Genomic DNA, 17267 nt, shown 5'->3' with positions numbered 1-17267 from the left:
AACTTCCTTATTACCATATGAAGATGTGGAGAAGGGCAAGGTAAATGATCTAGACTACTAAAGACAGATTCAAAGCCACTTGCTTTCAAAACAAAACCAAGAGGTTGCTCAACAAAATGTACTCCCAATGAATCACTGCAAACTTTAGCAGGGCATATAATTTCAGGAGACGTGGGCTTGGACTTGGAATGTTTAAAGATAAACCCGAAAGTGGACTTCAGCAGGCACTGACTTCCTCAGATGGGGCAAGATCAGCTCCGTCCTCAGCTCAGCTGCTGGCATCTTGGCCAAGACTCTTATAGCCTCATTTCAGAGGGCTGTGGAAACCACAGGTGCTCTCTGAGCTTCTTTGTACTTCAGCATCCATATGCTATGGATGAGAAAAGATAAAACATCCCAAGACTCAGAAGGAATGATCATGCCCAGAGACACGTGATAAAATGAGTTGTGGTCATGGAAAGCAAGAATTTTTCCCCTGCTCTCACTTTGGAATTCAAATGAGAAATCACAGAACTGCAATGTCTGAATCTTTCATCCCCTTCCAAACGTTGTCTTTTGTCATTATACAATTAGCCTTTCTTCCATTTACTGTTAGGTGAAACAGAACTGGCTCTGACAAAGAGCTGCTACATCTTCACCTATGGCAGACTGATCACATTTGAAGTTACATCACTCAACACCCAGTGACTCCATCTAAAGAGAATGATGGATTAGCCATGCAGTCAGCTCTAATTAATACCTGAAAAAAACCTTGTCAAGTCTCTGTTCAAATACGTGATAAACGGAATCTGAAACAACAAGAGACTTTCTGATGACGTCTGTTCATCGCTGGGGAAGAAAAACACCATCAACTGGAGGGCAAGACTCTTGGAGCAAGGACTGTTTCCTCAGTAGAAAATGTAAAATAAGAATTTCCTCCCAGCACTCACCCCACATGCACCTCTACAAAAACACGTTTTCCTGGGTTTTATCTGTCTTGCCATCAGAGACACTGAAGAACCAGATGGTTTCTGCTTCACTGAGAACCAGTTTTTCCATCCTGAACCTCTTTCAATATAACCAGCAGAAGCCACTACTTCTTTCCCTACCAACCTCAAAAATACCAGTGAGTGGCTTGCTCAGCTGGATCAAGCACTGAATTCTGTTCATCTTAGCTATCAGCTTCACGTTTGGGACACATTCCATCACACTAAGCCACCACCTGCCACAGATGCCCTCTCTTTCCCCTAGAGATGCTATTCGGCACTGTCTGAGGTCCCTATGAGCAAGTGACCCCAGGCTGCCCATCACACAAGCATGGGCAAGACCCATCCGTGTCTAGCTAGCCCAGGAAACGAAGAGATGTCTACTTCATGTGTGAATTCGGAGTACCTGCAAACACCTTCAACCCTACTTTCAGGTCAGCATGTGATGACTGCCAGCTCACCCCCCTTCTACAACGGCTGATCACCAACTGGATTCAATCGATAGAAAAAGCCAAGCAATTTGGAAGGTATGACGAAGTACTGCCCACTGCAACTCTGTCCTGTTCAAGCAAGAGAGACTTCTATGGGATAGCAGCACACTGACTTGGTCCTGGCGCATGTAGGCAAAGCCTGAGAACTGAAAGGACTGGGGAGAGAGACCACTTGTGAAACACGCTGATTGCTTCTGCGTTGCAGAGACGTGCTGGCCACAGTTCAGCCCTTCATGCTGATGTTGCTTGTTTCTCTGCTCTGCACTGTGAGAAGTACCTGCTGGGGAACTGGGATAAAAAAAACCTGACCTTAACTGGGCCAGCAATAAACAGCAGAAACAAAAAAGCACCAATTCTTATTCAATAGCTGTCAGTAATAAACGTGAGAGGAAGAGAACGGTCAGCGTTGGCCTAAGGCGCTGGATTTGGCCTGGGAATCAGGAAAAGGCTGTCCTGCCAGCTCTGCCACTGACTCACCGCGTGAGCTCAGGCAACTGTTTCACCTCTTCATGCCGTTCCCATTGCCTGGAAGGATGGAGCCGGCCTCCCCTCTGATACTTGCTCTGAGGCTGGCAGATGAAAGAAGCTACTGCTGTGACAGACAGCATCTCAGAATTAAAGCATAAGACCCCTTCTTTTTGGAGGAGTTTCTGAGCTTGCAGGTCTATGGTAGATTTAATAAGGGTTAAGCTGTGTTTGTTTAGAAGAAAAACACTTGTATATGACCGGAAAATTTGATATCTGAGCTAGTGGCTGGAATACTTACTCCAGGAAGAATAAAGTCATAACCCACTCTTGCATTACTGATGGTAAATTAATGCCAGAGCACCACTGTGTGGGGAGCTCCTTCCCGGCCGTGTTTGCCCAGACATCTGGCTGCGGTGGCTCCCAGCACGACTCTCTACAGCCGAGCCCTGCGCTCCAGCGTCCGACTCCCCCCTCCTGCCGGAGCCAGCTCGACCACTTCACCACCTGCTCCTGCTGGGACACAGCTGCTCAGCTCTAAAAGAACTATCGGGGAACGGCAGGACATGTGCGAGGACATCAATCCTACTCACACCCCTGGGAGGACTTCATTAAAATCCCAGGGCAAAAGATTAGATTCTGAGGGCTTTCCACTCAAAATCCTAATTTAATCAAAACATTTTAAAACCTACTGGCAATGCAAACATCTCCATGCAAGCAGAGAGATGCTAAGCCAACACAGACCCCCTCCATAACGTGATCCCGCAATGCCTCCTTCCTGCGCGCATCCTCGGTGCGTGTGTAAGCTGCCCGACCTGAGCCGTTAGCTGTTCCTGACGACAATGATGACATTTCATATTTGCCTGCAAAGTACCATGTTCCCCTGTGGTACTGTAGGAAAGACATTTCGAAGATCATTCCTACTTTGCTAACACACCTTTGCAAATGCATTTCGATTACTCCTGCGGGGAAGAGCAGTATCCCCCAGTAGAAAGCTGTGGCCTTGGATGCTCATTTTGACGTATTAACTGGGGCTATGCAAAAGACATAAAATCCCCAAAGGAAATTAATCTCCAAATACATCCAACATCCCCCCAGCTGCCTTATGTATCACACAGTATAAGCAACTATCCGTAATGATTGTATAGCACCTGCTGTCCCCATTCTGGGTATCAGTGATGTCTCTTTAACCAGACATCAAAGAGAAGGAGCAGACAATGGTGGAATTGTGATAGGAAGTGAATAGTGAAAGCTCCTTGTCAGCCTGCATTTCCATTTATCTTACAGCACCATAGGTACAGCTCACCCTGCCTCTGCTGTCACGTTCATGTACTGTCGCTGTAACGGCCTCTTTCGGGAGGTGTCATAGCAGTTTTCAGGATTTTAAAAATAGGCCTTTTGGATTTTCTCTTGGGCCAAAGCAAGTGCCAAAGCAGGTACACACCTCAACCTACCCTGAGGGAACCAAATCCGAGATGAATTTGGTACCAATGTCACATCCTAGGCGATGACCACCAGGACTTTCTCTTTGAGACTCGCCAAAAACCCAACAAAGCAATGTTCCCCAGAGAGGTGCAGCCAAGAATCAGGGGTTGAAGCAAAGCCATTTACTCCTCCCCAGAAAGGTGTGTGCACTGAGAGCGTGCAGGGGTAGCACATACAGTAGCCATGGCTAGAAAACCTAGGCATCATACCAGGGAGTACTCAAGCCGGGATGGCCTTCCTGCCTCAACAGCATTTTAAGACATAAATTCAGATCACGCTATTAGGGAAAACATAGGCACATTCGGTTAACTGAGGTCTAACAATATTATAGCCCTTTGCTGTCCCATCTAAACAGTTCTTCTAACCCGAAGTGTCTTCCATTCATATACGAATATATTGTATTTTGTGCATGATGACTGTTTAACCGGGGTAGAAACATTTACTACTTCCACACAGCAAGAAGAGGAGAAGATCTGAATGCTTACTATACAGATATGAGGCAGGAAATATGACAAAACAATTTCCCATAATTATTTCCAGCAGTCATTCATACTGGAAGATTTTAATGGTGATAGTAATTAAATCTCTGGCTCTTGAGATTTACAATTAAACGGCATTAGCAGTGTCTAAAAATATGTGTTTCTGTCCTATCCCATTAGCCACAACTAAATATGAATTTTCCCAACATACAGTGGCACATCCTGCACGTACAATGTCCTTCTTCCTCCTCGTCTTCCGTGTGTGGATGGCTTGAGTCAACTTCTCAGAGCTGTTTGCATCAAGTAGGCAGAGTCAATTCTGAGAGCTTCAAAAACTATACGGAGCTGGTTAATATATCCAGTATGCCATATACCTGGGTGTTTTGGAGCTGGTATTCTGCACACGTTCTGGTGATTGGAGTCTTTGTACTTGTTTCCCTATGCTTCCTGCAGCAGCAATATTCTATTACTTCAGGAGTCCCACCAACCTTAATTAAACAAAGCTATTCTCAAAGATCCCTTATTTCGTTATCGCCAGCAGCCACTGGACAGGACCGTAGGTAAGGTCTCCAGCATGGTGCAGAGGTACACAATACAATTTTAACTATCTTTAAGTTATTCAAAACAATAGAGACCCACAGGGAGAAGCAAGCCTTGCTCAGACGACGAGACAGGGGCACGGCACACAGGCTGGGAGCAAGCAGAAGCGAGACCATTTCACTAGAATTCAACCCTTAAATTTGCGTAACGTTCTCATCTTTGCCATTTTAATCCTTTTTTTCTTCCCTTCTCGCACACACCTGCAAAGCTGAACGTCTGTTGCGCAGAAAACAAGGAGAGAAGCTATTCTAGTAAACAATTCAATGCCATTAACCGGTCTAATGCAAACGCACTTTGGGTTACTCTCACAATGAACTTTGGTCAATGCCAACGTTTTGAGCACCCAGGTCTAAGTGTGCTGGCAAAGGCAGAATCACCGGCACAACAAAAGCCACCGCTCAGCTCATAGACAGTTGTCATAGAGACAGATCAGCATCCTGGGGTATTCTCATTTTAAATACACACAGAAATCTTTTTTAACCTGTCTTCTTGTAGGCATCTGTCCTCGTGATTCATTTATAAACTGTTGAGGCCAAAAAGAGAATCATTTATCAGCAGGTCTCCTCTAGGCAGGCTTGAGCTAAGGAGCTTTTCTGCAAACTTGATGGTTTTTGTTGAAAGCAAGTTTCTATCTGATTCTCTGGCTAGTGTTTCTAAAAGCTGTGGTTTGGGGAAGTGATCCAGCTTCAAAGTAACCTGGCCAGGAAAAAAAAGGAAAGCTGTGGGTTGTGCTCACTTTGGTTTTTAAACCAGGTCAGATCCCTGCTCCAATTTATAGTGCGGGTGCACCAAGCGCTGTGAGAGGACGGCACAGGGGTGGCATTTCATGGTCCTGGACAGGAAGGAGGCCGAGGGAGGGAAGACAATATTGTAAATATCTGAACACTTTTTCTCAAAGCCACAGTACAAGGCACTTCTTGCCTTTACATCTAAAAGCTGCAGCTCCAAATAAGAAGGAAAAGAAATACATTAATCTCTCTCTGTGTGGACAAAGTTTCATAAGCTCCTTAGCCGCTGAAGGTGCAAAGACTTTAAACCTCTAAAACTCAGTGCTCAGCTGCCTTCTGGAGCTAGGAAGCTGGCAGGCGGCACAGGAAACCATATTCTAGAGAAAAAGCCCCAGAAGGGGTCTATGGGGACAGCAAGAGCTCACGGAGTGACAGATGTGTGGCTCTGGTTGCAAAGATGGTCCTCAGACCCAAGGTCCAATGCAGCAGGATTCCCCTATAGTCCTCTGCAGAGGCATGAAAGACACTGGGGGGAAAAAGAGTGGCAGGTATGTAGGTTGCCATGGCCAGGACCAAACTGAGGCAGAAATTCAAAATTACACAGCCCCAAATAGACACATATATACTGACACTGAATCCACAAATCCTTAGCTTTCAAGACCGTGTGCTACCTCTGTAATTTGTCTCAAGGTCTTCTGTGTGACCCAGGTATGTAATTCCCAAGTTATTAAAAAAAAATATATATATATTCTTCATCCGTTGAGCTACAGAGATACCTGCTTCTAAAATTACTGCTAAAAGATAAAATCATGGGCAAGCAGATGCCACTCACACAGTAGGTCATAAAAATTCAGCAGCACCATTCAAACAGGAAACATTCCCCACATCACGGCATGGCCAGCCTGACACTGCTGCACCTTACTGGAGCCATCCTGTGTCGGGTGTAAGGGGTTCCCTGGTCAACCAGCATTTCTGCTATTATAAAGATACACCCATGAATGGCTTCATCTGAGAGATGTTCTTAGTTTTGGGGAATAAATCCCAAATTATACGGATGCTATGGGGGAGATTGATATCATTCCAAAGGGAAAACTGAGGCCGGCAGGGAGACCACCAGCCCGAGGCCACCACGGCCAGTGGCAAAGCAGGACAGGAGATTCTTCCCCCAGTGATTTTCTTAATACCAACGGGAAGCACCAGAGCACGCCACACTGAAAAATGGCAGGGTGGAAGTAAGCAAAAAAAGTCATCACTGTTCCATCAGGAGTGGCCCCAAGGTAGAAACTCTCAAACATAATGCAATGTATAGGAAGAGGCCTCACATCTCTTGGGAAAAAAAGCACAGGAGTCATCCATGCCCAGCCACCCCCTCCCTTAAGATTGTGGCATGATCATTTCCTTCGCTTACATATTTATTTGGAATCTGATAATTCATTGCCCCTAGTTTCCTGCTGGAGTTTGTCTTCCATTGTTCAGGATTTACATTACTCAACAGGAAATCAGTGAGAGGTCCAGCGATTAGAAAGGTGTGTTTCCCATTCGGACCCACCCTTGCTTGCTTGCTTGGGGCTGGAAGTCAGACCCAGCGCACAACTGCGTCCATGGGAACTCAGGGAAGTGGGGGAGCAAAGGCAGAGGGACTCACCTCCTTCTATTAAAAGCTACAGATTGCTTTGTCCAGCCATACGCCACTGGCCGTGTCCACACACCCATCCCTTACGTACTGTTCGTACTCAGGCCTTACAGTAACCGCTTTCTCCGTGCACTGGGGAGGGTGTAGTTTATCAAAACGCAACTATCAAGGCAGCACTTGAAAAGACTAAGTGTGGTGAAAGTGTCCCTTGAACTAAAATACACTGCCTTCTCCAAGACCATTACCTTTGCTCTGACACTCTTGCCAGGGGAGAGAGATTCTGCACAGCAAAAAGTGCCACTTGTGAGATATAATTCACTTTATCACATTGGTTAGGAACTAGGCCGAGTAGGAATCAGCCCTCTCTGGTGCCCTTAGCAGTGGCTTTTAACCCTGATCTCACAAATGATGCCCCGATACGTTCTCCTTAATGGCTCCTCTGTAACAGCACAGAGCAAAACAAAACACCGCTAACCTTTCACAGGGTATCGCTGGAAGAGGATGCTTCCCTGGCCAAATCCTCCCATTGAAAATGTCACAGCTCTTTTAAAACATACTTTCCCTGAGGTTAGTTTGTTAACAGGTACACAATTCAGGCACATACGGTGACCGCTCAGCACTACACTCTAAGTGCAACTTGTGTAATGCAGCTGGTGACCTTTCTGAGCCACACCTCCCAGTCACTGTGGACTGTTGTTCCAACCCAGACATCTCCAAGGCTTCCCAGTTAGCTCATCAAGTGCAAAGGTTGGGGTTTTTTATGTTTCTCTAGTATTCAGAGTGTGCCTGGGAACAAAAGCCCAGCTTATTAGCCATTGTACAATAAATCTCAACGGGAAGCCTCTGTTCCAAAAGAGGTTTAAGCAGGACTTCAAAGTGGGAGTCTGATTTCCAAAAATTATTTGAATACAATTTTAAGAATGATTATTTTCTTTGAGCAAGGAGGGACCTTGAGGAAATGCCCTTGCTCCAGGCTCGCTTATGTGTGCCTAACCAGTCCTCTTAAGTCCCCCTACAACAGATGTAGGCAAGATAGCCTTAGACACCACAGTTCCTACACCAGAAAGTTTATCCTAAAGTACAACCCCAAACTCCTCTACTGAAATTCAAGATACAGATGTCTCATCCTGTCTGTCTTAGACATGGGGAACAGAACATTGCCTCCTCTTCACAGCTTTGCTGGACTCAGCCACGTGCTCTGTTGGGGAAGGTCAGAGATTACAGACACTCGTTGCTCTTTTGCTCTCCAATGATTTCTCTAAAATTAGACTTTTCTGCAACTGGAGACAACACCACAACACCGAGTAAAATGGAAGGGTTACAACATAGCTCTTACGTACAATAGTCCTGTTTACACATCTCAGTACGCTAGCTTCTTTCTCAGCAATATCCTTATGTTGACTCATGCTCATTTTGCAAAATGAAACAATGGAGCTTCCTTATATTAAGAGATTATTTTGTCTCCTGCTCAGGAAGGCCACTGGGTTCTATCAATTACTGGAACCTTCTATCCACAAAAACTGTCAGAAGCCACCTCAGAGCAGATGAACCTCAAATGCAAAAGTATTTTTGCTGTGATAGTCTAAAATACCTGGATCTACTTGTACTGATACAAGATTATTTAAATCACCCCAGACAGAAAACCTCCTCACTAGCATTTCATTCTCTGAAACACACCCAGCACTTACAAGTATTAGCTTAGATAACACTTAGTCATTTTCCCTGCCCAGAGAACTGCTATGAAAGCTGTGGAAAACGTGAGTACTGCAAGCCCAGAAATAAATGTGGAGGATGAGCCTTTCACAGTGAAATGTGCACTAAGGATATCTGAACTGCTTGATACTGAATGACACCGTCATGATTTGTTTCACTATGTAAGTTACTTACCCACTCCACCAGGGTTTTAGGATTTTGAAAAATGTTGGAAGATGGATCACTCCTTAAAAAACAGGAACTTTTTTCTTTTGATCCTACTTTGCTTAGTGCTTTTGGTACATAATTTGATGCGCTTTTAAGAAGACATTGGCACACAAACCTGCCTTTCTATTCCAGCCTGACCTTTCCCTTCAAGTTTTTAGACTTATCAGGAAATCCTTAGGGAGTACACCATGAAATTGCTCCACTGGAGCAGGAGCCCCTTACAGGGGCTGGATTTACTCACCTGGTCTAAGCGCAGAGCACCATCGATGAAGCGCTGTTTGCGGAGGTGCTGGGCAATTCGATGCAGGTTCAGCACAGCTTGCTGGATCTCAGCTATTGAGTGTTGAGGGGAGACAGGGGGAAGTTCTTCAGGTGAGAACACCTTCCCGGGGCTTTCAATCATACTCTGTGCATGGTCGTAGCTTAGCTTCACGCAGGAGCAGATGACCGTCCGCCCAAACCATTCATCAAGGATCTGCAAAATTGTAAAGTGTAAATAGATCTGAGGACTTATTTTTCCAGTGCACAAAAGCTTGCGAAGTTGTACGAACACTGGAAGGAATGACACCAGGCCTCATCACTGACTGTGAACTTCAAGTGAAGATCTTCCCATACTGAGGCCACCAGGCAGCCTTTTGCCCATATAGATTCTCTAGTGTCTAATAATGTGTATATGCATAATAAAGTCTTTCCATCACATAGGAACTGCTTGGACCTCTCTCGTCTACCTGATTTCCCTCTTTCATAGAGCTCATAAGAGATACAGCCCAGCTGGGAGTTGAAATCAGTCAGCTGACTCAAAGGTTACTGGGTGCAGGGGTGGCAACAGGCAGATACAAACATGCAAAGAAGGATCTCCTATCTAAAACGCAGCCGACTGCATTCCACCTCTTCGATTAATATGTGTCCAGCAGGGCACCAGGGGCTGGCCTTAAAATACTCCATTTTCAGGAGTACTGCAGGGACCCCAATGTCTGACTAGCACTTGTGAAAGTGCCTGAGTAGGACTTTGGTGGGTCTGGAGGAGAGATGGCCAGTCACTGACCCCTTGTTCCTCTGATCACGCCTATGGTCCTAGGCCCAAACTCAAGCCAGGAACCTCTCTGAGCTTCCAAAATGTGTTGGAATCTAGAGGAAAATAACCTATAAATTGCCTATAAAATTCTTTTATTTTAAACCAGAAGCCGTTCCCATTTTAAACTCCGTAACAGAATACCAATGTAGAAGTAGCAATTCAAAATTATTTTTTAAAGCAGAAAGGAAAATCTATTTTCAGCTGAGATATATAAGAGAGTCCAAAAGCTCATCAAGCCAGTGAGAAAGCGCAGAGGGACAAAGGGCAGAAGGCTGTTCAGAAAAGTCAAGAACATTGGCATGAGGGCTCTGGAGACGGATGTAGTCTGTGATAAACTGTTCAAAGCACAAGTGCTCAGAGAATGAATGGAGAATTGTAATTCTGCCTTAACTACAAGTGCCTCCTTACCCCTTCATCAGCACAACAGGACAAGGTAAATTCTGCAAGTGACGGTGTCCAGGGAGAACAGCCAGCTCTCTCTCTGACAGACTCATCAAGGACATTGCTTCAGAAAGGCAAACCCTCTTCTTAACCGGAAAGGATTGATCCCCAAGATACCTTTGCTGCCTCCCTCCCTTATGCCCCACAGAACTTATGTGCAGTATAACTCAGCAGCTCAGAGCTCTGAAAGTCACAGGGCATTTAAGCTCATTTCTAATTAGAAAGTGTCCTAATAGCAGAGATGCAGCAAGTGATGTCTTGCAATGTAAAGTGCTCTGACCCTTGGCTCATGGTTATTCTGTGTGTGCCCCTTTCTCTATGCCAAGGAGAAAGAAAGGAAGAGAAAGTCACAAAGCTGAACAGAGATGCTGCGACAGTGCTGGCAGCACCTGCTCTGTGCTCTGCTGCATCCCGTTAAATGTGGTTCAGCTTCTTGTGGTGATGGGGGATCCATACCTCGTAAGTCAGTGACATCTGATGAAATCCGCTGGACCCAAAAAAACTCCTGATATTAAGCAAGCATGATCTCTGGTGTGGAAGAGGCTGCACTGCTCTTTAAGTGATCCAATTCCAGCAAGTCGAAGACTGTTAGCCGGTTAGCAATAGCGATACTTCAGACTTCAGTAAGACATGGATGGTACTCAGGCACCAAAAAGGTGGTGTTCCTTGTTGAGATGATCTGGGAGCAAGGCTGAGCAGCCTTCATTTCAGTTGAGCGCTTCTACAGACCCTCCGGATGTAACAGGCAGCTCTTTCAACCTGCTGTTCAAATGTTTTCGGACACTACTTCTATTTCCCTGCTAGTTCCTCCATCTCCAGCTATTAATTTCTGCATCAAAGGTCATTATCAATTCTGGCCCTCACTGTTATATTATGACACACTAAATATTTTGTGTTTGGAAAGCACTCTCATTTTGCTTTATAAAGTAGGCGAGTCAATTCCATCATGTACATGCGTGTTGAAAAGGGTTAAGGACTGGGCACAAACCAGAAGGGTAATTCTGAAGAGAGGTACTTTCCCCAATACCCAGGTTAATGCTGAAAGCCAGCTCTGAAGCTACATGGTGCTTTCTGCCACTGGCTTCCAAGAGTTCTCTCTGTCCCTTGCAGGAGGCCACAGACCGGATTTCCACTTTGCTGTCTGAACTTGAAGTTTTCAACAAAATCTCATTTTTCTGCTTGCTTAGAAGAGGCCAAATATTTCAGAGCTCTGCTCACTTCCTTGTAAGATGAGAGATGCAGCGTATTGGGCCCCCAGAATATAACTAGAACGTCAAATCTCAGGCAGGCTACATTGAAGGCAAAGTGTCAGGACAAGCAGCCCATTACTAGCAGATATTAAACTCCTTTTATTTCTCTGTTTCCTCAATTCCTTTTTCTGTTCTTGGTCTCTCAAAGGCAACCAAGCAGCGTGCTGCAGACCGCCCAATTTCCATTCCTGCAATTGCTGTCCAGGGTGTAAACTGGACAGTGACAACCCTGAGAGATCTCTTATTAACATACCCAATAAACACCTTCTCACCAAGATTGCCTGGATGCATTAAACACACATCACGTAGGCAAGGAATGGAGTTTGGATGCATCTTGCCCCATGCAGTCCAGTAATCCCTGTGTGTAGTGAGCAGAGCTGCCAGACTCAGCCTTGCTGCGGCAGGCTAACTTAACTCTACCCACTGTCCAAGTATTTCCTGGAAATGCCTTCCGTCTCTGCCTTCAGTGGCCATCCAAGCAGACTTTGGGTAACCACAGCCTTGTGTCCCTGGTTTGGAAACCCCACCAGAGGAATGGGCAAGCTCTGCCTCTGTGGGGAAAGCCACACAAGGCTGGCTGGCCCACATACCAGTGGCTGATGGATGGGCGAAGCAGTGTGGAGGAGCAGCATTTGGGGGTTGTGAGCTGGGACTTGGAGATTACAATGAGTAGCCCACAAGACTGGTCTGCAAGGTCTCCCCCATCACAGCAAACCTGGTGCACCCAGACTCCAGACAGAGTACCCATATCTGACACATTTCTAGGGTTATGTTAAGGCTTCCCCCAGCTCTGGCTGCTTTTGAGAAAAAGCTGTAGTCCCCAGCACGCCATGTGATGACAGTCAGTGTGGCTCAGCTGAAACCCTCCCATTAGCACAGTCCCTGGTGGTACGGGTCTCCTTTGAGGGTGTGACATAGCTGTGCATGAGGCTGAGGACTTTCTCCACGCAAGGCAGTGTCCCTATCACGTCCTGGCTGACAACAACAGTTTTGAGCCTGGAAGACATGTTGTTTGTATAGGTTGTTTCAGACTGAAGCAATTTCTCTTCCTCACTGGTAGAAGGAACCATCAGGGCTGTGCTTCAAACATCAGCAGGCAGTAATTTAAAAAGAAGAGTTGCATCGTTTGTTTTCAAATATCTTTCTGTTGACTACATCCGAACAAGAACGTGCTATGTTGTTCCTATAAACGCCCAGCTCTGCTTCTGAAGAACAGCACAGATGCAACAATATGGTTAATGCCTCTGCCTTTGGAAAGTCATCTCAGATACATCATGCCACACTATCCCACTGGAGTCCACGGAGCTATGTGGAGTGCTGTTCAGGCAACATTTTGTTACACTCATGAAAAACTAGAAGATAAAAACTCCAGAACCCAAAAGCAACAGAAACAAGAAAGTGCCTGTCTCCCAGAAAGGGCTGAGCCTGGCATTATTTTTCTAAAAGAAACAAGAATTAAAAACCCCAACAACTTATCAATAGTCACATTCAAGTGAGGAATCTGTGTGGCTTTTCCTTGGGAGGTGCATTAGCTCCAGATTTATTTGCTTTGGAGTAGTAACAGTGGGAGCTCAGAGCAGCTCTCACCGGTAGTAGTGCTGTTGGGCTCTGCTTTGCAAGCTCAAGGTTACAATCCTGCTGTGCACACACAGTGCAACGAAGTGCTCTTTGGCCTCATGCGTCCCTCACTGAGGAATGTCCTGTCCTCAATGTCAGTGTTCTCATGGCTCTCTACCATCGGCTGAAGTTCAAAGGCAGTGATGGGGCCTTTGACTCACCTCCCTTTCACCCAGCAGAGCCTGGGAGAGCGTGTGATCCTGTTTAGACCAAGATGAGGCTATAGTAACACCTAGAAATACAGGAGACACATTCTGTCCCAACTCACAGATAAGCTCTTACAAGAATGCCCTGCTGGGCAAAAGCCCTACAACCACTTTTCCTCTTGGAAGGAGTAAATTCTCCTCCAGCCTTCACCTGATATTCAAATCAAGTCACCTCGATTAAGACTACAGTCCTTAAAGGTCTCCTAGGAGAAACCAGTTTGCTGAGATGGCCGTAGGCTGTCTGCTTTCCAAAGGGCAGCATGGTCATGGCCCAGACCACTGCTCCTGCAGAGATCAGCTCCCTGAGCAGGTGTAAGGCAGATGCTGCAGCTCTATTTTCTCACTGGCCAGACAGGGTTGGTTTGAACACTGTTTGAGAAGCAAATAACGTATATATTGCAGGGGACAAGAGGCAAGATTTTAATTAAAAGCTTATTTTAATTAAGACTTGACTATTAGCTGTTCAAAGACCACTCAGAGTCAATAAAAGGCCCACCAAGTACCTGCTATTAGAAGGTCCCATGAATAATCATGCTGTAGCTATAGGAAGTTAAATGCTTTTCACAGCAAACAAATAAAACCCACCTCAGTGCCAGAGCAGGGACTCGCTGGAGAAATACAGATATAGGACTGCAACTATATCTTGCTAAAGCACAAAACAAGGTTCAGTATCCTTTAGAGCAGCATGGACGATAATAAGGAAGTAAAGTTAATCTTTGTGAAAAGTTACCAAATTGGCACAAGAAATACTCTCCACAGAGAGAGTTCTGCATGAGCACAACACTGGTTAAAAAAAAATAATTCTGAGTACAAAAAGTGTACTTCACATAGATCGGAGATCCCCTCTATTAGCACAAAAAGTGTACTTCACATAGATCGGAGAGTCCTCTGCTAGGGGCAGTCTTTAGGCCTCCTGGATTAGTGAGGGGACCCTGTGATCAGCAAAGAGGAGATTGTTAGGGTTACAAAGAGTGTGGGAGAGGAACAGGGAGAGAAATGAAGACCTGGGGAGAGCTGGCAGGCAGCTGAAGGCAGCTCGCTGCACTGACAGACAGCCTCCACAACTACTCCTTGGGAATAACACATGCAGAGGATGGAGCTGTGCCTTTGCTGAAGAGCTATCGCACTTTATTTGGATCGATGTAATTTGCAGCTCTGAATAAGAATGAAAGTCTGTTTACCGGAGAGGCCACAGAGGGATACTGCCCTCATTCACTGCATTGCACAACTGCCTAGAAGCACAAGACAGGCTTGGAGTAGGGGGCAAACATCTTGTCCCACCCAAAGCATTAGCTGTGAGCTGTGAGCTGCTGCTGGAGCAGCATTTGTCCCACCCAAAGCATTAGCTGTGAGCTGCTGCTGGAGGTAAGACATTAAATGGATGGATGACCTGGCAAGGAGCAGGAAATGATCCGTTCCTGAGATTCATACAAATATTCTTCCTTTCCCCACCATGTTGTGAGATTATTCCAGTTGGAAGTTCCACAGTATCTCATCGGTAAAACAAGATACAGGGACAGTCTTACATCCTCCAGTATTGTTCACCAGCAAGTCCTTTGCTATCCAGCTGGGTGTTAAGGGATGGCATTTTTACCACTCTGTTTGCAAGAGTAGGGTCTGGCCACCGACGGGGGACTGATAAGCAGGATGACTGCCCACTACTCGAGGTACCTTGCCTTCTGGAGTCACCTTCCACATCACAGAGAACGTCAGCCTATCTCGCATAGGATTGAGACTGCATAACTCCTCACAGAGCAGCTTGGGAAGCATCGGGATCACCTGGAAGAGAAGAGAAGAGGAGAGCACCTCAGTGAGATATGGGCTTTTAGTAGAGACCTGTCTGTGGCCAAGCTTCCCTGACCAGTTGGTAAAAGAGAGGCTCAACAATGCATAAAAGGAGAAAATGCATTAAACCTTCAGGATTGCATTCTTTGTGGCAGGAGTGGCTATGTCATAGCTCTGGGACGCATCACCCATGCCAGAGCTACATTACACGGCGAACAGCATGCTGGCACGGAATGAGTAAGGAACCCAAATCCTCTGAAAGGAGAGGAAGTCAGGCACTGCAGAGGCCACCAACTCTCACATCAGCCCTGTCCCTCAATGAGACCAGGGGGAGCTGTCAGTCTCCCACCTGCAAATCATTCCCAGCGCTCCCCCTCTGAGGTATGGATTAAGCACCCTGGAGCATCCTGAATCCTCAGTTATGCAAACACTTCACTGCAGCTTTTAAGGTCACAATGTTTGCTCTGTTTTCCACTTCTTTCCCACTGCCATTTTGACACTGGGAAGAATGAGGAAGGCTCAGCACATCAGGAAACTTGATGTTGAAGAAACATGGTTCTGGCAGTCAGGAGCTGAAGAGCTTGGATTTGGGAACCGTGTTTCTTGTTTTGCCACTCAAGACTGTGTAACCAGGCAAGTAATGCAAGCCTGCACCCTGCAAAGCATAAATGAAACCTCTCCCAGGCATCACAGGAGTGGTGCATGGCTTTAATAAAGACTGAGCCATGCTTTGTAGCACAGACAGGAACGTGTAGGTGTTGGTGAGATAAACAAAAGCACCTGTTTTATGACTATTGAACATGGTGTTTGCAAACAGAGGGAGAACAATTACTATTTTACTATACTCAACTCTGTTCAAAATATCAGCCAACAGAAATTTCTGGCAGGGATTTTTTAACCTGTGTCCTAATTCCTTACAACTAATCAATATTTCTGCTGCTGAACACTGAATTGCCAAACCATGAATTACTCACCTGACTACAGCAGCAAAGCAAAAGCTTTGGAGCATATTCACACTAGAGCAAACCTTAGCAGCTCCAAGTGTTTCTACCATCCCTGAGTTATTTCCCAGGTGAAGTCTGCAGTAAAGATAATATTTAGCAGCTGTTTAATGAAGCAAACCTAATTATTAGAGTTTTACATTCTTATTTCCCTTCTCATTATTTACCTTTGTGAAGAAGCAGTAACTGCCCTCAAAGAAGAACCACGTTATTCTTCTTGTTTATTTTGAGTGGCAATGTGGGCTGGCGCATTCCAGAAAAACACAGAGATAAATGCTCTACTTGGTTGCCATAAAATATTTTAGCTATTTAATTTAGTTTCCGTTTTGATTGCTCTGTGTGCCACCCTGTAAATATAGGTCCAGCAGCAAGCTGGCTGGCATGCAAACCCCAGCTCTTCCAAAGTCTCTGACGCTGATTTGGTGATTTCAGAGATGATGACTTCTACCTGGATGCCAGGAGAACAACTGTTCTTCAAAACAGTAAGAAAAAAAACAGTCTCAGATGTCCATTTTGTCCTCAAGTGCACACACTTCGTATTTACCTTTTGCTTTGAAGGAAAGACTCTTAAAATATTTAATCACATTTGTGGTTTGGCACCAGACGATGGCTATAAATCCATTCTAATTGCAGTGCGTATTAATGCCAAAAGGTTAACTGCATGGTCTGTGACTGTCAAGGAGTCACTTGCAACATGAATCAGCAGGACTGGTTCAGCTGGAAGGTCACAAGGGTACAGATTATGATAAGCTGTTTCCCGCAACACAAAGGCCGTCAACTCTGTTATTCCAGTTGTGAACAGTACATTAACAATACTGGTATATTCATAACTCACAGATCCAGTACGTGAGCTCTGCCATGCTGCCTGGAAGGACCCACACCACAAGGTTATAAATTTAGCATGAGCGGTGCCAACCCATACCAGAAAGGAGAGAAAATAGCTTTATAGACTATCGGAAATCCCTGCCTGCCTAAGATCGCCCATGACCACCGTGAGACCCTGAAGTTCAGGTTACAGTGAACAAAGTGCTAGTAATTTAACAAAAGCTCCCATGCCCTTTTTCACCCAAATTAAAAGCTGCAGTTACTAGCTTCCTCTCTCCCCCCCCCCCCCACGATAGCCATC

General features: G+C 45.5%; 1 protein-coding gene across 1 annotated transcript in view; it reads right to left on the bottom strand.

The window, feature by feature from the left end:
* Window positions 1-17267, bottom strand: part of DIS3L2 (DIS3 like 3'-5' exoribonuclease 2) — a 200003-nt gene that overhangs the window by 59595 nt on the left and 123141 nt on the right. The window contains exons 12-13 of the mRNA XM_009282384.1: window positions 15027-15134; window positions 9008-9241 (exon numbers count right to left, since the gene is read on the bottom strand). Coding sequence (XP_009280659.1) covers window positions 9008-9241; window positions 15027-15134 — 342 coding nt within the window. The remainder of the gene's footprint in view (window positions 1-9007; window positions 9242-15026; window positions 15135-17267) is intronic.

This window comes from Aptenodytes forsteri, unplaced genomic scaffold (assembly GCF_000699145.1).
Source record: "Aptenodytes forsteri isolate BGI_AS27 unplaced genomic scaffold, ASM69914v1 Scaffold404, whole genome shotgun sequence".
NCBI classification, from domain to species: domain Eukaryota; kingdom Metazoa; phylum Chordata; class Aves; order Sphenisciformes; family Spheniscidae; genus Aptenodytes; species Aptenodytes forsteri.
This window is presented reverse-complemented; position numbering and strand designations above follow the sequence as displayed.